This window comes from Lepidochelys olivacea, assembly GCF_965140295.1.
Source record: "Lepidochelys olivacea isolate rLepOli2 genome assembly, chromosome: 6".
Lineage (NCBI taxonomy): Eukaryota > Metazoa > Chordata > Testudines > Cheloniidae > Lepidochelys > Lepidochelys olivacea.
Window position 1 is genome coordinate 44,653,646 of NC_140416.1, and position 23,779 is coordinate 44,677,424.

A 23,779-nucleotide genomic window follows, 5' to 3' on the forward strand; every position below is an offset into this window, starting at 1 on the left:
TAGATCATATTTTGAATCTCCTCAGCTTATTGCTCTCGATCTGGGCTTTTTTCCTCTATTTCCAAAAATGTCACTTTTGTTCTTCTCTACTGCAACATAAACCTCCCAGTAGGATACAGTGGGCTCATGCTGTGTGAAGTACATTTGACGTCTCTGAAAAGTGACTCACATCACAATATATATTCTCCAAATACAGTATTAATTCCTTTAAATTTATCAAGGACACAAGTATATCACTTGGGACTATGGCAGCCCTATGCTTGTGGCCTGAAATAATGTGAAACAATCTTATGCCTGTACCATTAGGTTTTGGTCATGTACCTACTAGAGACTGAGTTATCCTTTTCCAAGTGTCACTGGTGTAAATGAGTGCAAGATTTAGTCTTATGATCAATTCTTGTTAGATGTTTAAAGTAGCAAGATCAGCCTTTGCTGCTGTTACGTTTAATGATTTTTAAATATAAGTTTCATACTTTCCCTGAATATTTAAAATAAAATAAATAAATATAAGCATGAAAGCTAATTTATTTAATGTGAAGGCAAACAGTAAGTCTAAACAGTGATTCTGTACAGATTTACATAGTATAAAGACAAATAAGTTACCAAAATACAAACTAGTATTAAAAACCTTTTGAAATAGCCAATTCAAAAATGTTAAAAATATTTTATTTCCCTTAACAAATGTGTTCTTTGTAGACATATGAATCTGAAAAATTAATCAAGAGGTATTAAATAAAAATTCTGGAGTGCTGTATAAAAATCTCTCATAAAAATATATTTTGAGTGACATCTCAGTTATATGAAATTTCAAATTGTTTCAGTTGAAAGTACATACCACTGCAGCAATTCTTTCACTTCTGTTTTGCTGTAATTTATGATCATTTAACTTTACTATTTAAACAATAGTAAGAATATAAAAAATTAAGGCAAGAGAGTTTCAGAATAACTTGCAAACAATATAAAGAATATCCAGTTTTATTTAGCTTTCAGCTCAGCTCAAAGAATTTGATGTTGCTTTTCTTCATACAGAGTGAACGTTTTTACCTTTTGCTGGATGAAATGTTAGAGTATATTGTTTAGTCCAGTCGACTATGTTGGGCTTGAACATACCAAAGCAACTGCACTGAAAAAAGTCTGCAAGGTTCTGGAAGCATCCGTGACTGGAAGTCAGAGAAATATCTATTAATAAACTTAACAAAAGAAGAGGGCCGACACAGAAAATATGGTACACTAAAGAGCATTTTAAGCACAAAGCTGACAAGGAGAGCTCTTGCAGAAGAAATAGAAAAACAAACATATTTCCCCCCTAAATAGCCTTATCTATTATATTTTCATAGACTCTTTCCAGCCCATATTACACTTAAATGTAAAAAAAGGAGAATTCAGTAAGTGCTAATTAGAAATATTAGGGTTGATCTGAAATCACAGCCACTAGCACAAAGATAGTGAGAAAGTAAAGATTTCTACTTCAACAGAAACCCTTGAGGGCCAGATTCTCTGTTATGCCAAGTTTTACAGTAGATGGTTATGACACCCTGATTCTCCGCTTGGCCATGGGGCAGGTTAGAGCCCCCATGGGATTTCTTTAACCTATAAACAGTGGGCAACAATCCCCAAAGAGTGTCCGTCAGCTGCGGAGAATCAGATACTTTGGCTATATCTCCTCCCTGCACCCAAGGCTGTACAGAAGGGTTCCACAGTAGCTGACTATTCTGGCTCTTCACCCATTGAAATCACTCCTTATCTCCCTTACTGGAGAGCCCCCTGGTGTGGATCAGATTCCATCCCCTTTGCATAACTCAGAAGAAGAGGCATATTCAGCATACACCTAGTAAACTACCTTTTCTTTGGCACATACAAAATAGTTAAACATTTTATAATTAAAGATGATTAATCCCATTTCCTTAAAAATAATTCTCTTACCAAAAATACTTACTTGTATGGAGTTTTCCTTAGAGAAACAGCATGCTTAGAACACTTGCTTTGTATTAGGAGGTGTAGTCTCTCATGTGAGGTCAAGCCCAGAAATGCAATCTTTAAGGTGAGTGTGGTGGAGGGAAGGAGACAGTTGAAATGTGGATATGTTAAAGCAGTTAAAATAATGGAGACACCGAATAATTTAATTATTTTTTTTCTGCATATTTAACACAATAAAGAAACTAGAGTCCAAGTTATTTATAAACATGCAACTAAGGCTGTGATAGAAACCAAGAAGTTGGGAGTATCAGTGCCAAAACTGAGAACTCATCCTTAATTGGGTCATTGTGCCTAGATATTTGCAGAGGTGAAAATGCATGAAATTACCACTCAGAATACAGAGATGGGAAAAGACCTATTACACCATTGAAGCCATCTCCTTGCAAGAACAATGTGCAGTAATACTTTGGCACAAGAGAGCAAGAAGAGGACTGAGTCTGAGCCTTAGTTTTCAAATTTCCTCAACTGCATTTGTTGTCTGACATCTTTCCATTTAAGTATTTTTGCCTATAATTTCCCATTGCCTTTTCTGTTGTGTAACATTAAATGTTAGGTCACAGAGATATTTAAGAATTATTGTCCGGCTTCTGGGCAAGCTCAACAAATATAATTCTAGAAGTCATATAGGTTGACAAGCTACCGGTGTGCACAGCAGAGAAGTTGATTGTAAATATTCTGGATGTTTCCAAATATTTTTCCACAGTGTCAAAAAATTTTAATATCCTTTAATATAGTCTAATCTATTTTTAAACACATACAGATCAGTGGTTTCTGAAGAAACCTAGAAAGCTCATTAAAAAAATAATCTTAGCTCTATAAATTTTTTTAACATATGCAAATGTGTATACAGCAGACCCTAGTTTTCTGAACACTGATAAAAAAAAATCATTTTTTTGGATAAGTACCAGCCTGGAACAATTCTGTATAGGAAGCCAAGTTATGAATCTTTGAAAAGCAAGGTTTTTTAAAAAAATTGCTTGATACTCCTAATCAGGGTAGAGCCAGGGTCATATATTTTTATCCTAATTGGATTTTAAATGGATTAACGAAGCACTGCTGAGCTAAAACACACATTTCTCACTTTCAGCACTAATTACACTACTAGGCAAAATGATCAACCATACAATATTTTTAGAAATTGACACCAGTTCTATGTGTCACTTAGAATCTTTTCCTCCAAAAACTACTTTATTTCTTAACAATTTCCCTAAATATTTTTGATTCGCATAAAAAAAGAGAAAAAACTATAAACAGCAGACTTCTGTTACAAGGTTTTGATTTTGAGAATCTTTTCAGACTGAAAATCTGAAGTGATTTCTGCACAACTAGCCATGGAACCAAAGGCTCAGCCCTGGGGGTTTAAGCTGTGGGTCAGCCTTGCACATCACTGAAGCTTGGTACTGATGGGCCTAGGAAGGTTGGTGCAACATAAGGCCTTTGATAAGACAAATCTGCCAAGGAAATTTTTAAAATTCAGAAGTCCTCAAGAAAAGCATATAAATGAAGCAAAAAAGTACCTGATAAAGCTGAATAATTAGCATCAACGAAGCCCAGGAAGTATGAAAACACACTAGTGTAAAAATGTACAAAACCCATGGAGAACAAGACACTATCTGTGTAAAGTAAGTCCACGCTCCATCTTGCTGGTAAGTTGTTGCACAATGTTCTGACCAATCTGAGAATGAGTAAAGTGAGCCTTTACTAAAAAAAATTAATGAACTACCTAAGAACAGATTAAGACATCCTAGCATGGAACCTGACATTACTAACTCTAGAAACAAGACTTCTAGTATGTTATCACTTACAAAAACAATACAGATGCAGTTACATATTTAACAAATTACAATTAGTATCAAGTTAATTTATTACACACTATGCAATATCCTACAGTAGTATGGTCCACTTATTCAGGATACCTCCCAGTGAGCCAATTTAAACTGAAGAATTGAAGCTCCTGTCCTAGAAACATCATCATAACGACATGTGAAGATCAGTCTGTCAAGATGGGATAAACAGACCTTTATTGTATTGTTATTAATGTGCATTTTTATTTCATGGAAATAAATGTGCATTGGATGGACCTAAGAGTTTTTATAAAATTAAATGATGATACTGCAAGGCAATGACTACTACTTCACTGGGTTAGTATTACTTGAAATTGTGGGTTTAAATAATAATTAAAAGCATCTATAGTTTATGACAGTCACCTTTTTGTTTGCATTTATAAATCCAAGGGAATAAAAAATGAAGTTAATGGAGAACATATTCAATCAATGCCAAGGGCCTAAGCAGTGCTTCACCCAAAGTTACAGAGATATGAAGTGGATTTTTTTAAGTCTTTGAGACATCTACAGCCTGGGTTACGTGCTTTTACATATAAAAATCTAACAAAACTAGGCAAGTTTGTTTTTTAAGCTCCAAATCAGCAAAACAATTACGTACTTAACTTTAAGCACATGCTTAAATCCCACTGAAATCTTAGATTTAAGTTAGTTTTAGGATTTAGACAGCTAAGAGCCATCCCTGGTTTTGGATCAAATGCAATTTTTACTTTAGGAGAACCCTACATTCTTGCACACTCAAGGCTCTCACTGAGGTGCAGGATAAGAATTCAAGATCAGGCCTCATTTCTTACATTGTCATATACCCACTTTACTTCCCTATATGTTAGTACTCCTCTCATTTTCATATAACGTTACGCAGAACACAAAGGCCAACTCCTTGTTTGGATTTTTATCCTTTGTTTGGATGTTAATATCGCAGTTCACACACAGGAGGTCACACCGTAAGGGCTTTTAGTGCATTAAAAAATTTCTGAATCCACCAATCATAGAACTTGTGAGCTCCAAGGAGATGAAACATGTTTCATAATTTACCAGCTTTATTTTTTTAACCAAAGATGTCAATACTGTAAATTGAATCCACAAATCACATCTCTCAGGAAAGTGGCTGTGTATGAAATGGATGCAGGATGCTTCCTGGGAGCAACAGCTGCAGGAAAATAATTTGCCCTTTCTTTGAAACTATCACTACATTTTTAAAGATACTCTTGGCACCAGTCTTTAACACAGACTTTTCTCAGTAACCATAAGATCAGTAAGTGTCTGTGATAATATATTCAGGACCACATTTTCTACTGCAGGCAGAAGAGTACAAGACCACTAGAGTACACACGCTTTTATTCCTTACGCCTCTTGAATTTTGTTTCTAGTATAACCTCCACTTCTCTTATGATGTCACATTTCCTAAAAATGCAGATCTCTATAGCAATACCTTTAAAAAAAAGATATAATTTTTAACTGTTATTAATACAAGACAAAAATGAAACCAAAAGCTTGTTTGTGATTTCAGATATGCTGATATTTTTTTTAAAGAGTTACAATGATAGTTCCTGCACAATCAAGATCAGGATTGAGCCACAAAACGACAATATATGAAATGCTAGAAAATGAAGAAAGTATGCAATAGCTCCTTGAAAATGAAATTAAAATGAAATGTATGAATACGTACAGAGAAGAGTTCCATATACCATCCAGACTCCCACCATAGTTAGGAAGAGCAGAAACAAGATGAAATAATAATGGTTGCCAACACCTGTTTTTGGGAGGATGAAGAAAATACTTTTTATTGTGTATCTTAATACCATTAGTATTTTCCCAAAATTAACATAAGTAGAAAGATATCCAACATCATTCAAAGAAAGTTCTGACTATCCCTTCCACCATGCTCAGTAAATGTTACCACAGCTTGACCTAATTCCTTCCCAACTTTCTCACGCTAGTAATCCCAGTTACATCAATGGAACTGATGAGAAAGGTGACAAGTATTTAGTCTGTATTTGCAGCTAGCTTTAACTAGCAACCCCAGCTCTGCTCTAGCTCAAGATAATCACCTCATTATAAAACAATAAATCTGTACTACTGCTATTGAATTTAGCTATCTGAGCTCTGTGTTCTTCTGCATTATGAACTCACATGTAAAAGACAAAATGGACTATTTTGTGTATCGTATCACACAAACTATAATCTCTCTTTCAATCTTGATTATAAAATGTGTTCAAAGCTTTACATCAGAATTACTTCAGTCTAACAAATAACTTTGTATACCTCAGACAGTGCAGTGGAAATTCTAAATATTTACCTTCCCAGTTTACAAGTAAAGTTTGATTTACCTAAACATATGCTTTAAAAAGACAGTCCTGAAGCTTTAAAGGTCCATAACAATCCAAGCTTGTCTATTTTTTTCTCCATTTCCTCCCTAATGATAGTGCTCAGAGCCCCAAGGAACCATTTTAGCTCCCTCACCTTAATAGCTTCACTTCAGAGACCACACAACAAAGGAGAAGGGCTGGATACAGCTCTCACTGGCTGTCAATGTCAATACCCATTCATCTATCAATCACAGAAGTTAACTAGATTGTGATATTAGGTGCTGTCTTTCAGGAGATTAGCACAAGGTGTTTCTAAGTATGCTAAAATAAACAAACTCACCTATACATTGTCCAATCCACAAACAATGTTGGTCATATTTAGCAGTACATGAGTTGCAAGCAATGCAATGCATGGATCTTAAAGGCTTTTTTACCTAGTTGAAAGTGAAAGGGAAAAATGCAGTCATTCATTACATGTATAAATCATGTAAACCACTTATTTTTGCTCTACATTTAAAAAATAATTAAAAAATGCAGTTCCCATTACAGACTTAATGTTTCAACATAATTTAAATGACGCAATTATGCATTTTTCCTTTTATAGGTCAACTAAACCTATCTATAGTAGTTTAAAGGATTATTTGAAATTAAGGTTAAAGGCACAGAGCCTGCAGTCCTCACTCATGTGACAAGTAATACTGAAGTCAGACCCAAAGGATAAGAACAAAATTATAGTCCTCTTATTCAGAGAACTTTGCACATAACACCCTGTGCATCAAAAAAGGAGTAATAAACATGAAATAAAAACCTCACTTACAAGACATGATGTGCAAAATGTTCTGAAATCCAAGTGGCCAGCTTCTGCAAGAGTAACAATATTCTGAAAGACACAAGTTATTTTACAATTCTATTTATCTAATTTTTCCAGGGGTATCAGGAAGACCAGGGGCTTCTTAAATACTAACACGATGATGAGTCCTCCTCAAGTGTCAAGTATTATTATTAAAAGTATGCAATCAAAATATTTACACTGAGATGAAGCTAAACTATCTCCTGGAGTAGACAAAGAAAGGTACAGAGATTCAAGGAAATGCAAATATGAAAGAGACCTATCTGATTTAGTCCTCTAGTACCCCATCCATGCAGGACGTTGTTTTTTTATTTTCCTTTTTTTGTGAAGTAGTGTCCAGAATAGTTAAAACAATTAATATATATTAGAAACATTCTCAATTTTTAAGAAGTACCTCTCAAGCAGTTAGTAGTACTTCTGACGATAATGAGGGCACAGGCTGCCACATGTGGTGTTCCCCCCACAATCCCAAGTGCCCATGAAGCAGACCATAGTAAGCTACCTGTTAATTGCATGGCAACTTCTTACCCAATTGCATTTAGTACACAGGGGCAACAGTTGCCCCATTACTTTTCCCAAGTTTCCATAATGTTCAACAAGAAGATCATGAAAATGCTCTTAACAAAACTTACAGCACCCCTAGCGCTGAGCATCAATATCACTTAGAAACACAAACATGCATAATGCACTATAAACATATGGAAACCACATGAGACAGTCACAGTTTGTGGGCCAAGTTCTCTATTAAATTTATACTACAGACAACACCAATGGCATTTTATGGGGTGAAACCAGTGTAGAATTCAGCTGCATCTCAAACTTCAACAGATAATTACATGTATGTGAGATGACGCAGAGAGGAAGTTATTTTTTTAAGAAAGCAGTGATAAGAGAAATAATTTATAATATATAAAAATAGATAAGTATTAGCTGCCACTTATGGTACTAAGTGTTAAAATAAATCTCTGAACACTAAAGGAAATATTACTGTTCACTGTTTAAGTATAAAATCACAGAAAAAAAACCAAATGAACACAGATTATACTGTGGTATATTTTAAGTTGTTTTATGGAGATAAAATACCTTTCTTCTTTCTTCTTCGGAAATCTTAATGTATCCAGGATCAGTTCTCCATGTTTTGTAGAAATAGTAGAGAAGACCCACCACACTGAGGATGAAGGGGATCTGGAAAATTGTGTCTGCTAAATGTAGCATTCAGGTTAAGGAATATTGTTTTACATAAATTTATCAACATTTTGTTCTTACAAACAATTATTATACTTTAAAATTAACTTGCATTGCATCGTTGTAATTTTATAAGTATTTCACTAATAACAAAAAAGGATGGACTCCACTTTTTGTATTACATCACTCTTTGTACTCCATAGGCTCTCACACAGCAAGGGCTTTACTGTTTTTTTCCAGTGAAGATCTAGAGATTTACTATCACTAGTTAGAACTTACAAGCCAAATTCAGGACCAAAGATCTCTCTTTTCCCCCTCTACAGAGTTCAGATTCCTGCCTTTGACTATACCCTGGAACGTGAAGGTGAATCACATCCCTTCTCCACCAGTAAGGAATATTGCATATAAGGAATGACAGTAAGAATGAACATGTGCTAAGACGACATCCACTAGTGGAGGATGTCACAGGCCAACTGACAATAATTCTACCACCAATCACCCTGAAAAGGAAAGAATTTATAGATGGAAAAAGAAAATTCTATCAGCATTCTGTTACAACTCAAGATCCTGGACTAGAACTACTCCTGATCTGATCTCGTATTTGATCTTTTTCTATTTCTACCCCATGACTGACCAATTTAATAATATTTACAAGTAAATATATACTGTACAAAATATACAGATAGGTACACAGGTTTTAGGTATAGTATTGTGAGAGAGAGCGAGAGAGAAAGATTTGCTGCACTACTGTTACACTAACAGGTGTAAAGCTTTTATATAAAGGAAGATATATGTGTATTATATACAGAATTTTTACACCCCTCTATTATAAGCTTTTATACAGCGGTTCGGGGGAGGGGCAGAGAAGGGCACCTAAACAAATCACACCAAGTTAAAACTGATATCTTCTAGGTACTGCACGGTGCACTTTTAACTCATAGTTGTTCTCTCTTGCATATTACAAATACAATGAGGTAACTCAATGGCTAAAACCAAAAATGTTACTCTAACAAATATTGATATTTTGTGTTTTAAGATGTAATCTCTTCCATAGGTCATATCATGTTTAGTCATGATGCAACTGCAGGACATTCTCTTGTGGGCCCATATGGTACTGTACTTCCTTGTGGATATTGTTAATACTCTGCAACCATTTCTGTAGATTTGGGGGAGCAAATCCAGAACATAATGGCTGGGAGTTCAGTAAAGTGTATGGGAAAGGTTCAGCAAACATGTATAAGTACGTCCAAAGAGTTTGGCTCTATCAATCAAAACATTTATACCACACTCATGGATCTGTGGGCACTCCCAGAAAGGAATTATGTGCACACATAGGAGGATGGGGGAACAAAAGGAATGGGACGTACTTGCCCACCACTTCTCCAGTACTGGTCAGGGCTTTCTGTGTTAATTTTGTTCACTATTTCTAATGTACGACCAGTTAAAAGTTTTAATTTTAAAGTCCAGAAACACAGCATTGAACTGACATAAATCATTTAAACTTAAGTTTTTTAAGTACAATCAGAAACTCAAATTCCATATTTACACACTGCAGTAACAACAAATAACTTACTTACAAGTGACACAAATATATACATGCATTCTCAGCTGGAATATACCCACCACAGAAATTAATCCTGATAATCATATTAAGGAGATCTCATTAGAAATAGTACAAAAGAAAATGCCACTTAAGGAATGAAGTAATTTAAAATGTAATGCTATTTAATGTAGGAATATATTATTGCTGGTTTAATACAGAAGTTATTTTCAGTTACAAATATCTCCTTACAGGCCTTCTGTTTTAATGGAAATGTTTTACAAAACTAAAAAGATAAAGCCCTCTGTGTAACAACAAAGCAGAATACAGGATAGTGAGTGCAACACTTGTACATCGCTTTACACATACTATCAATCCATAGCCTGTTATAAGAACTGAAGTATGTTAAAGAAAAACCATGTACCACACACAGAGAATGCAGCTCAACCCCTGAATGTATATGAAGGCAGGAAACTTTGGAAGTTCTATTTAAAAAAAACCCTAAAGCAGCAGCAAAAAGAGTTCTGAATCACTGTCCTTTCAGAACGTGGAGATGTAATTTACTTTTTATTTATGGGGCCCTAATCCAGAAGCACTTAAGCATGTGTCTGAACACTGTGCTTGATCAGAGCCCTGGTGAGCAAGGTAAGTGGCCACATGAGGAACTAACCTGGAAGGAAAACTGGGTTTAAAAATGGCATACACTAATTTGTATTTGACAAAACATTTTTAAAAATCTACTTTTGTGCCTTCACATTTAAACCTGCTTGTTATCTGATGGCACTGCTTAAGTTTAATCACAGGAAACCAGAATTCCATCTCCTGGTAGCCCTGTAATGTCCAAAAGATAAGAAGGCAAATCTTATAAACAAATATATGTTCTTTGTTATTAGCAATCACACAGAACAAGTTATTGTAGCTCTCTAACCACCTCAAAAATAAGTGAATAAGTGAAACTGAAGCTTACTAAAGGTAAATATTATTCAAAAGACATTTTAACATGCCGGCAAAATGTAATTTTGAAGTAATGAACAAAAGCTTTTCATACATTTTTACTCAACTAATAACTCTATTTAAAGGAATATTTGAATATAATGGATGAAGCTTGAAAATCCCAATCTCAATACTATCAACTATCACCCCAAAATTAAATATTATACTCAGAAATTATTCTCTAACCATGTAAACCTCAATTTCTGTCCTCTGATAGCCTTCAGAAGTAGTTCAAAATTACATTATCCCTTCCTAAGGGAAGCAAAACACCAACCCTATGTACACTTACATGTTAGTAGCAAAAGCATACGTATTTGCAGGATTGGGGACAAAATGTATGTGGCATTTCACTCCTCGAGTATAAAGGATATCAGGCAGGAACCAGACAAACCAGGTCATAGACACCCAAAAAATGGAACTTAGCATGAAAATTGCTGGTAAATATTTTAGGTTCTTGAGCCCCACAAATTGCCTGAAAGACATTATTAAAAACATCTATTTCTAAGCCATATCAATTCAGTCAAATATTTAAAAAGTTATTATAAAGGCTTTACCCATGTTCAAGTCTTCATTTAAACTGAATTATAAACTACTGCTCAAAAAGCTTGTGGCCTTCTATGGCATGCCACCTACAGTGCAGCTCTGTAAAGGAAATGTCCTGAAGAACACTGTGTTCCAATCTAATACAATGGCAAGAGAATTGGCTTCTTTATTGATGAATACCCTAACATTCGAAGTGTACCATCTATGCTAATTCCTACACAAGGGTAGTACCAATATCATTTCAACAGACACTGGTTTCAAGGTGTTGCAGTGGATCAGAGTTTGGGGGTGATGCTGGGGGGAGGAAGATTTCTCAAACACAATCCAGGATCTTATCCCCAAGGGGAAAAAAAGGTTGAAGCTAACGTACATTTTTGTAATTACTGTTAGAGTGTAAGATCAGCGTGTAGCAAGATCAGAACCTCAATATTTATGTTTAAATTTCTTTTTTTGTGTGTAATTCATTTAAAATGGAACAGGACGTCTGAACAATTCTTATCTACCACTTAGGCTTACTGTTACTGGGAGATTAAACAGTTTTTGCATTTGTAACTTTGTTACCTTCTGTAATTGTTTTGATAAACATTTAACCATAGGATTCTTTAAAACCAATACCAAAAAAACAAAACAAAACAAAACAAAACAAAAACCTTAGTAGGAAATAATTATTTTTAACCAGTTAATTTACTTACAGCTAAAATGAACTTATAAGACCCTCTGAAGGGAATACTGTATAAGAGACATACAAAAATAATTCTTATATAAATACATGCACAGAAAAGCTAAGTGCACAAACCTTGTAAGCAGACTTATCCCGAAAAATATGAAGAGAAGCAGACTTCCTTTCAAAAGCCAAGAATCGGAATTTAAGTCCATTATGTATCCTATAGCCCACATCAGTGTCAAGGAAGACAGCAACAGCAGGAAAAACTATCAAAATGATTACTGTTACAACACTATATCTAAAATATTACACAGAGTACAAAATAGCACTTGACACAGCAAATGCGATATCCAAAAATTAATGGGAGTTCAAAGGCAAAGAAAGAATTCCTTGAGGACAAACAAAACAAGCGGGAAAGCAATCTCAATACATTTTGCATTCAAGTTTTTCTCTACAACTTTAATCCATCTCTTCCTCAATCTTTTGGAACAGAGTTAGAACACAGACTATTTTTAACTTCTTAAACCAAATGCTTCAACTTCTATAGAATATTACTAAGTTTCAGAAGTTTCTCTTAAAAAATTATGCCATAGGAACTGTAAGTGTACTATTTCTCTAATAAATAGCAAAATACAAATTAAATTGCAACCATTCTTCAATTATAAAAACCTCCAGCTCTTTATTAACCACATTAGTTGAGAAAAGGTCTAACATCACACCCAATGAAAGGTATTAGAATTTCAACAAATATTAATTTCCTATTGCACATCTCAAAAAATTCTAATGCTACATTTAAAACCTGGTGTTTTTTTCCTATAGAAATTAAACCATTGCTGAACCTTAAAAAAAACTGAGAGATGGTTTTGCATCATCTTAAAAGGGTACTGAAGCAATTCCATTAGTTTTACCTCAATTAGCTTACTAGAATATGAGCCTAAGATTCTACCAAGTCTACCATGGATCTTGCTATGCATGTCTGATTTACTTTAAAACCATTTACATACTATGACTAAACAAAACCCCAAAATAGATACAGAAGAGTGCTGAACCATTATACAATATTCATACAAGAATAAGGACATAGGCCTAAATTTTCAAAAGCTGATAGGGATTTGAGGAGTTTCAATTTCTAGATGCCCAACTTTAGACGACTTAAAATCCTGACTCCTTCTAGATGACTTAAATTGGGCTCCTAGAAATTGAGGGCCTCCCCCTCAAAAGTCACTTGAAAATTTAGGCCTAAATGACGAACATAAACCCAGTACTCTTCTCAATGGCTTAAATGGAGGCAAGATTAGATCACATAAATCATATACATTAATATATATGTAAAAATGTCCACTGCTGCAGTCCATGATTTGTTCCAATATGAAAGAAAATACCTCATATTTCGCTAACATCCTGAGTAACCTGGAGTTTTTTCTGATTCTCATTTTTTCTTCTTGAGTTAGCATATGAATAATCAAGCGATTTTGAATTTGGTGAGCAAGGTCAAGCGGTGTGTCTCCCTTTAAAAATAGAAATTAAAGTTTATTTTTCTAAATGTGTTGTACATTTAAATAACTACCGAGAAGTAACAGAAAACTGGAATTATTTGGTGGATGTTTATTTTTCAAACTAATTTAGGTTACCAGTGGCAGGTTAACTGCAGAGCCACAATAAAATTAAGTTAACCAAGTAGACAGTAGTTCTGGTTGCAAATGTTTTCAATGCTAACAAATCTGAATTATCAATTGTACTGTCTCTGAGGAGATGCAATAATCTGAAGTTCTAGCAAAGTCAAAGTAAAGAAATTTTACATTCCCAACCACAAGGGCAAGACAAAAAAAAAGTATAAATAAGGATGGTATTATAGGATTCTCACATGAAAATGAAAGAAGATATCATATGCTTCCCAGTGTGGGTAGGCAGACATGCACTAGTTCTGCTCAAGATAGCATGTGAAAAAGAGCAGTGTGGCCATCTTAAAAGGGGTTTGTGTTTTCAGAGGGAAGATGTCCAGCACTTTTGAAAATCAGGTCCCTTTAAGGGTCTCAGAGTGGACACTCAAAAAATCACTAGTCACTTTTGAAAATCTCTGCCTTAGTACCTATTCCTCACAATTTCCCTCTGAGGTAGGTATTATTATCCACATTCTATAGATCAGAAAAATGAGGCAGAAATATAAAGTGGCTTGCCTAGGATAAAAGGACATGGGTGTTTGTTGAAGTAACATAGCCATGAATGTGTGTATTCAACCTCTGCACCACACAAACAAATCCCCATCTACATTTTAGAAAAACTGAATACGAATGCCAACTGTTATGGCTGTATTCAGATTCCCATTATAACGGACATCAAGGTCCCAATTACCTGAAACAGGATTAGACAGAGCCCTCAGATTGCTTTCTGAAGTAGTTTCACATTGTTGTACTACACAAAATGAAATGGAATTTAAAAAAAATTGTACCTTGACATTTTTGATGTCCAAATTAGATCTAGCATCCAGAAGTAGCTCTACAGCATTAACATTTCCTGCTGTAACTGCCCAATGCAATGCAGTATTCTTCTGAATTTTGTCTACAGCACTGAGAGAGGGATTAAACTTTAAAAGAAATCCGGTGGGTTCTGGTCTAGATGAAAATAAACAGGATATACAGACCAGTTAGCAAACAGAAGACAACTTAGATTAAACACATTTTTAAAACACTTTATAAACTAAATTAATCTTCACATCATCATGTGTCTATCCTCATTTTAGGGTGGGAACAAAGATGGATACAGTTGTTAGTGACCTGCCCAGGTTATGCAGCTAGTCAGTAACAGAATCAGGATTAGAATTCATGACTTCCCAGTAGTTATTTCTCCAAAATACGCTGCCACGTACTTCTCTCGTATGCAAATGTCAAAGCTTCATGTCCAGATTTCACAACCAGAGGAAGACCTCTGTATCAGGGGAGGCTAGAAATTGTAAACCACCCTTGAGATGTCAGGCTGAGTATTCCTCCACCATGTGTTGTTGTCTGCAATGCTGTCCCACAAGCACAGCATGGGGATGAAACCAAGTTAAGCCAGTGTACAGGTATGGCAACTCTGGACAAGCCAGAGAGTAGCCTTGTTGAGCCTGGTCCTGAATCTGCGGTCAAGTGGACAAGGAAGCAGATGCAGCAGTGGACTCTCAAATTTATTTAGTGTGTAAGTAAATTTCCCACCAATGCTTCCACTCTGCAAGGACATAGTTTTCTGCTCCCTGGTGGCATCATCTGTGTATGGAAAAAGGCCAGTCATTCTCTTGTCCAGAAGCAGGTGAGATGCTGTAGCAAAGGGGTGTTGAGTGTGACACCATGGATGATCTTTCCAGTCCCCAGGAGTGGGATTTCTGCCCTGAATATGAGCAGGCCTTTGAGTTGGCACTGTGCATTGTTTCCTATCTGAGGACAGGGCAATCAATCAGCTGGAGACGTATTCAGTTGGTTTCATGTGTCACAGCTCTCCAGGCAGAGCAAACAGTAATCACACCTTGTGGAAGGTCTGGTGGAGCTATGTGCACTAGCACATACAGTCTGGAGGTCAGAGTATAGTTCAAACAGCTAATAGCAGGAGTATCAACAAGCTGACTGTGGTGGCTGCATGTTCGACAGGTATTCAGCTGGAGCAAACACTAGGGACAATAACGATGTAGAAAGGACTGAAGGATCTGCTCCCCAGGAGGTTTCCTAGAGTTTTCGGATCAAGGAGGTAGGGGAAGAGATCTTCATTTTTAGGTGTTGAAGAGGAGGCTGATATATCAAACCACTGTCAAGTTTTACTCCCAAGTATGTGACAAATGGATGGAATGCCTCACTGTTTGAATGCTGGTAAGTATGAGCTATATGTATAGCTTTCCAGAGTATCAAATTGATTTTGTACTAGCCTTGGGCTCTGCCTTTTTCCTACTGTGATCCCACTTTCACCTATTTTTCTGGATTCTGGGAGATGGTTTATAGGTGCTGACATTTGAAGACCACCAGTACTAATGCAGTCGCATTAGTGTAGAAAAGACTTAACAAATTTTTTTCTAGCATAGACAAGGCTCCACTGACTGTAGGAGTCTTCATAAATAAGAAATGAATACAGATTCATAGAGGTGCTCACACGTTGTATTTATGGACACACTACTTCCATGATACCTCAAAGCCCGCCCCCCACTTTTTTTTTTTTTTTAAAAGGCTCTACCAATCAGCTGAAAGAATTTGTTCTGGGATGAAATTTTTGGCATTTGTAGCCTCTGATTAAAAGAGATGTATTTCATTATTCTAAAAAGCCTATGAGTTATCTTGGTGCAAGAGGATTGGTAACTTTTTAGTTATCCATTACTTACCCAATTACTTTCTGTGCTGACAGCATAAGAGGTGTTTGTCCGCTGAAATCTGTTGTGTCTACACTCTGAGTATGAAAAGATATTGAGATTATTAGATATAGAATTATTCGTAGATTTCAGAAAATAAAATATACTCTGCCAGATGCTCAGCTGGTGCAAACTGACATAATTCTACTAAAGTTAGTGAAAGCTAGGCCAATTTACACCAGCTGAGAACCTGGAACTCACTTTAGAAGGAATTCCTTTCCTCTTCCTTTCTCTCAATTCTTGTATGTAGTTTCTTTTAGTACAGGTAGGTATATTCCAACAAGAATAATTAAAGAGAAAATTCTTTACTAGTTTTCTGCCTATGCCTATCTAATTCTATAAGTTAAAATAGCTTTACCACATCAGTATATTTTGGAAGGGAAAAAGAGATTATTTTTTCCCTTTTATCAGGAGAGGTTGGGGGAGGGGGGAAGGAGGTGAACTAGTAATCAGTATACAAAAGGAAGTCAGCTATAGCAAATAAGGAAATAACCAATTTTCTACCTCTTGTTCACTGATCTCTTTCCCTGTGCTATTTTCTCCCTTCTCACACACAGGTAGGCCTACCAGAATTACACATTCACAATTTGAAAGCTAGAATTAAGGTTCATGTACAAAAATGAAGTATAATGTAGATTGAATCAAAGGGATTTTTTTTAATTGCTAGAAGATTCCCATAGCAATTGAGGTAGCAGAAGAGTCTTCTTAAGCATGTTTGTGGCATATACCATCTATACCTAGACTCCACAGGTTACAATTATTTTACTACAATGGGCTCTAGAATAGAGAGAAAATGTTTATCAAACTGTATAATCTTATTGCAAAATATTATCTAAGCAAAGGGTCCAATACTGCAAGCACTTATACACATGCCTAATTTTACTCACAAGATTAAACATATTAACTTCAGTGTGACTACTCACACGAGCTAAGTTACACACATTTAAGGGCTTGCAGGATTGGGACCAAAGTTTTCTAGGCAGTCCTGCATGACACAGCTGGTCTGATCACAATGTTATCCAGCAAAAAAAATTCTCTGACACACATTACACTGTCTCATTTCTACCTTTAAATTTAGCTTGCCACAGGTGTCTAATGGCGAAGTTTTAAAAAGAGTTGAGAGATGACGAAAAATACAGAGTCAGGTTGATCATGTGTTTTGTGAGCTTCAAATAACAGACTGTTACACAGAGTTCCAGTTATTAACTGAATAATGAAATACTATCTTCTAGGATGTGTTTCAGGAATATACGGTCAGTTATTGCACTTAAAAGCCAGTTATTCATATTGCACTATAGGTTTGCGTAATACTGGACAGGATTGCTAATTTATTTTTACTTCTAAAAAGACAGGAAGAGGTAAAAAAGCAGGAAAGGCATTACTGTGTATCTCTTTGAACTTGTGGCATAGTGAATATTTGCTTAAAAACTGCTTGTCAATAAAGTTTTTTTTTCATTTAAAAAACAAAAACCAATATCGATAAAATGTATTAGCAAAAGACAACTAGATAGGAAACAACATTTGGGATATCTGCTGCATAACTAAAACATACCTGGCCTTTTGATATGAGATAAGCTATTATGGGCATATGCTGAAAGACCACTGCTAAGTGAATGCTGCTGTACCCTTCACCATCAATAAGAGTGGGATCTGCTCCACAATTTAACAACAGTATTACCATAGATAAATGCCCTTGCCTGAAAAGAAATACAAAATCTTTTTCAGAACTCTTTAACATGTAGACACAACAAGAAGTTATGAAAGACCTCTATTCAAATTCATACTAAAAGAATCTTTGAGACTGACAGACTGACTATCCAATAACGTGGAAAACCCCAGGGAAAGCTTTAAAGAAACTTGTTAAGTTTAATTGAGACAATGTTCTAAAAGTATTTTTAACCAATGATTAAAATTAACCTTTGGAACAGTGCTGAATATTTACTTTGCTGTCTGTGTGGAAAATGCTGGCATTTCAATTAATATTGTTAATAAAAGTGAATTAAAACAACCCTTTTATATGAATACAATGTATAAGTCACTCCAAGAAGTCTATATCTTTTGCTTACACAATCATTGATACTTTATTCTCATTCATTTGTACTTAACGCATCTATGGAACATTTCAATTTGGTTATTTAAACCAGAATCATATCTCTGGATATGGGAAATCTAACTTTTGACCACAAGTTTGAGCTACTATAAATTGTACTAAGGGCTAGTCTAATATAATTTGAAAGTTATTTCAGATTAAGGTAGGATATGAATTTAAAGTGAAACAGCTATTCAGGAATAGCTCCCGGTTTTGACACATTTATTTCAAAATGGATTAAGCTAAACCAGCAAAAGATACTCTTATTCCAGAATGAGTATCCACACAGAGAGCTATTTCAGTTAATTTTCCTGTGTAGACAAGCACTCCATTTCCTTTCCTGACCAGCTTACTGAAGTCCTGTCTTGATGGGCAAAAAGGGTACGTTCTTATATTATGTTAAACCCAACTGATTTAGCTAACAATAACTCACACATTTTTAGAAGTCTGGTATAGACACAGCACAGTGCCTTTAATACGTGCTAAATTGGTCAAGTTCAAGCCTGGGCTACTCCCTTAAATCCAGCTAACACATTTGAAACAGTATTAGTTAGCCATGTTGCATCCTGGGTGGTCTTGGCTATAACTTGGCCAGCTAACTTGCTTTCAGAAGCATTGGCCTGTGTCTTAACAGGCATTCCTTAAGAGGAATTTTCAGTCATATTATTAAGATAATAGGAATTAAAAAATCCTTTTTGCCTGTTAGCCTGTTACCTCAGACACAAGTTCTGAATATTAAGTATTGCTCCATCCATAGCATAGGCCCAAAACATGGATGTACATGATTAAAATACGTAACTAAATAGTAACTTATTTTTCAAGCTCCACAACGGTATGAACCTGGGTATCTGACAACAGGTTTGAGTGCTAATATACACATACAAGCTACAAACTCTTTGTTCCTAAATAAAAGAAATGCAGAACTAACCAGGATGAAGATACTAACTAATAAACAAACAGCAGACGTATTGTATTATTTAATATCGACAGAAGTATAACTGGCATCTATAAGTACCATACCTAATGGCCCAGTGAAGTGGAGTTGAATTTAAATCTCCACCTAGTTGATCCACTACTGCACCTTTGGAAATATAAAACCTGTGTAACAGCAATAAAATAAAATGGTTGAGTAAATAAGAGATACATGAAAAACTAATACCTAGAGAACAGACTGCCCTATTAATGATTATTGTTGTAATAATGATACTTTCACTGGACAGGCAAACACACAGATACTTTTACTGTAACAACTGCTGTTTGGAAAAAGATGCTGCATTTAAAGAAATACAGTAATTAGCAATGCACTTATGACATCAAGCACTACACTACTGAAATTTGTAAGCTATGCAATTTATTAGCTCCACACTAACTAGACCTCCTTCCCCCGATTAAAATCTGCCCTGCGCGTTCTTGATAGTGAAATCAAGCAAATGCTTAAGTATTTGCTGGATTGGATCCTTAGGTTTCAGTCCTTCACGCTGCTTCATGTGAGTGGACTCCCACATTTGTGCTAAGCCCCACTGAAGTCAACAGCTGTTCGTCTGCATGGATTTCATCTTTTAGGGCTTGTCTACATGGCGTGTTAGTGCAGACCCGAGATGTGTACATTCTAACGTACACCAGCATGTCATGCATTAACTGGCTCAGGTTGACACTGCTGGTACGCACTAAAAGTTCCCTAGAGTGCACTGATGTAGTCCTGATTCAAACAAACAGGACTATGTTAACTGCAGAAGGGAATTTTTAGTGCACATCAACAGGGTTCACATTGGTCAGTTAGTGCGCAATATGCTGGTGTGCACTAGAATTTACACCCTCGCTGGTACGTCCTTATGCACCACGTAGCCAAGCCCTTAGAGATAGCAAAAGGATAGAAATATATGTATTTAAAATTGCATATCATGGGTTAAATCCTGCAAGGCACTGAGCACCCTCCATTTCTATGGACTTCAGCAGCATTGGACCCCAAGATGTGAAATCTGTGTTGAAAGTTGAGCGGTAATTCTCTATTTTACTATTTAGAAAGAATTGGTTTCAATTGGCCTCTTTCTCTGCTATTCCAGGGAAGCACCTAGAAGTTCCAGAAAGTAAGAACTCCTATCTGAAATAGCTATTGACAGATAAAAATTTGGAGATGTTCATTTCAAATAAAGATTTTAAAATTTTATTTTGCACCTGAAACCTGGGTGTTCAGAAACATACTGGATTTCATGTATTTCACAAATTCACATTAAAAGAAAGTGAATAGTAATACTATACCATTTCAGTGGCATAACCTATGCAGACTGGATATAGGTAGGTGTATTTTATATTATTAAAACAGTATATGCTATTGGTTTCACTTGTTATGAAATATAACAGAAGAGAACATGAAAGACAAGAAAAATATACTGCCTAAGTTATTTATTTACAACTATATGATCATTTGGACACAGACACTACAGCTTACTTTACAAGATCCAGTCTGTTGTTTATTGCTGCCCAATGAAGAAGTGTCACATTTTCTTTGTCTGGTTGTCTGACATCATATCCTGCTTCCACCAATTCCTTGCACCGCTCCAATATGCCATATCTCAGGTAAGAAAAATATTCAGTTTTAGTTGTGATTCTTTAGTATTTTCTAATTTAAAGGTTTTCACATATTCAAAAAATAATAATAAATAATAATAATAAAAATCTCCCATTAAGGGCCTGATCCAGCAGTTCCTACTCAGGCAAAATTTCCAGTTGTGTTCAGTAGAAATCTTTCCTGAGCAAGGGTAGGTGCTGGACTGAACCTTAAATTAGTTGACACACACAACCTTACACCAACTGAAACTGATCTGGTTTAGCTACAGCTATTTTTATATTGCTTATGATTAAAAAACATTGTAGAGCATGGTTTTACAGTTCGTTTTCTGATATTATTTAACGGGGTTGGGGGGGAATCATATATTCTGATCTGTTAAGAAATAAATATTACAAATAGCTTTAAATTTAAACAATGTTCACAAATTCCCTTATTTAATATAGCATAGAATACACAACTGACTTACTGTGTAGCTTTGACAATATCACAGCTACTGTAGTCCTCCACAAGTGGAAATGCTGCTTGTATTTTTGATTGATCTTTATGGATGCTATGCCAATTCTGTGCTTGAGGTTGATGGGGGCCATGGCTGTGATGTTTACACTGTGGGTTAACAATGAAAATATTTATCAATAAATATTATTTCAATTCAACACTCTTTGGGGAAGGGTCTGTCTCTTATCTAAGTAGAAAGCACCCAACACACCAGGGGGTGAGGGGAACACTATGTCAATATAAACACATAAATAAATTTAAAAAGACATCACTAATGTTCATCAATTAAGACATTAATTCTGCATTTCTTGGGTGTCCAAAGCTCTCAATGGAGCCAATAACATTTTGGAGTGAGTAGCACCACACAAAGAATACAGTTTCAGGTACTCTGGGTTCAAATCTACAGGGCACTCAGCACCTTGCAAGATTATGTCTAAGCAAAAAAAGAGATTTGTTTATAATAAAGCTACTCTATAACAATGGTTTCAAAGTTTATACAAACAGGGTATAACTTTGTGTTGTCATGCACAAGAACCAATCAACAAACATGCAAAAACACAGTTATAAAAATATTATAATATATTGTACTCATTTCCTAATGAAAGTGACAAGTATATTTATTTATTCATTTCCCTTCCTAAAACCTTTTGTGAAAATCAGTTGCTGTTTTTTCTTCCAAAGAAGATTGTATTTCCATAATTGGAGAATATTCCTGCACAAACAGGCTAAGATTTTGAAACTTAGGTGCCTCCACTTCGGCAGTTAAATACATATTTAGGCACCTAAATAACAGTGACCTGATTTCCACAGCTGCTGAGCACCTGTAGGACCCTGAAAATTGGATCACTTTAATTTTGGTGTGTAAACATTTAGTTGTTTGAAAATATGGTTAAATCTGCTTCAAGAAGGAAAAAGTTATTATTCACAGCATGATCTGTTTGTCAGTCCTCAGTGAGTAAGGGGTTGCTAACCCACAATACTTTTCATTACAACTGTCCATCTTTGGGATTGGCTAGGATGATATTTTTCATTAGCTGTACAATATTTTCTTTCCAGGTGCATCCCTACTCTCATCCATCTTCACGCTGCTCCAAGATAACACACACATTCCAAACTCCTGTGAACTTCCCTGCAAGGACTGAGGCCACTTGTTGGTTCTCTCAGCCTTTTACCTGAACTACTGAGTGAAATGGGGGGGGGGGGAGGGAGGGGAAGAGGCTGGGACGGAAAACAAAAAAAAGCTTCCAGAAAGGCAAGGGGCGGGGAGCAACACGGAACACACCATCGCTACCTCCTCTCCAACTGACCACCAGCACATCCAGAATAGTGCTAGGGCCGATGTGCCGTGACTGTATTCAGGAGGTGGGTACAAAGCAGTACCGGGACAGGCAGACAGGTGCCTGTCTCTCGTGAACCCTCATTCCGGCCGGGAAAGGGACAGCAGATCGGCCTGCCCCCTCACCCACGGCTGACATGAGCCCCCCAGCGCTGTCCGTACCGAGGGGAACCAAAGCCTCGGGGCTGGGGGGGGGGGGAAACCAAGCCAGCACCTCCCCCGCCCCCGGTGGGGTGGGAACGGGGAGGGGAAGGGCCTCCACTCCCCAGCGGCACCGCGCGCCCATCCCGCGGACCCCCAGGCCGCTCCAAGGCCTCTCCTCCATCCCCGGCCACCCCTTCGCGCCACAGCGGCTCCTCTCCGTAGCCGAGCCAGTGTGGAGACCCCGCCCCTCACCGCAGGGCCGGCCCCGCCGCCGCCGCCGCCGCCGCCCTCCATGCCGGCTGCTCAGGACACGGGCCAGGACTCTCCGTGCCCCCGGCCGCCTCCAGCTTCCGGCTCCCGCTTCCTGGTTACCGGCCGGTCCCGCGGCGCAGCCAATCACGGGAGGAGTTTCCCTGGGGTGGGCGGGGCTGGGAGCTGTCCCTGTGTGGGCGGGGCCTGAAGCGCGGTCACTGTCCCCACGCACGGGCGGTGCGGTCGGTCATGGGGCCCGGGTTGCCCCGCTATGTTCGTGGAAGCCAGATGTCAGACCCCCCTCATGCGTGGCACCCACAAGTCAAAACCCACAGCAAGCTCAGGGCCCACCCAGACATAACCCCAGCCCCACACCTGGCATCCTCATGTCGCCCCTCACCCTTGGGGTGCCCACATGTCACGTTCCCAGGACAACCATGTATATTCTCCGAGGTGTGGCTCCCCCACGTCATCCCTGTCATGTGGTTCTCCGGTGTCACCCACGTAGCAGAATGTCTGTTGTGCCACATATGACTTGCCTCACAATGTCAGCACACCCCATTAAAGTATCATGTCTCGTCTACAACATCACCCCATCACATAAATATTTCCCACGCATAGTATTG

At 37.0% G+C, this 23,779-nt stretch overlaps 1 protein-coding gene across 1 annotated transcript; it reads right to left on the minus strand.

Moving 5' to 3' along the window:
* Positions 1-857: 857 nt before the first annotated feature.
* ZDHHC13 (zDHHC palmitoyltransferase 13) lies at positions 858-23,287 on the minus strand. Its single transcript, XM_084631957.1, has 17 exons — positions 23,154-23,287; positions 21,393-21,529; positions 20,807-20,929; positions 19,378-19,455; positions 17,821-17,965; positions 16,242-16,306; positions 14,352-14,514; positions 13,285-13,410; positions 12,035-12,168; positions 11,058-11,167; positions 8,061-8,179; positions 6,945-7,007; positions 6,468-6,561; positions 5,488-5,571; positions 3,495-3,652; positions 1,937-2,034; positions 858-1,160 (listed from the first exon to the last, which is right to left on the minus strand). The coding sequence occupies exons 1-17, from the start codon at positions 23,193-23,195 to the stop codon at positions 1,022-1,024; spliced, it is 1,878 nt and encodes a 625-aa protein (XP_084488083.1). The 5' UTR covers positions 23,196-23,287; the 3' UTR covers positions 858-1,021.
* Between the last annotated feature and the right edge of the window lie 492 nt (positions 23,288-23,779).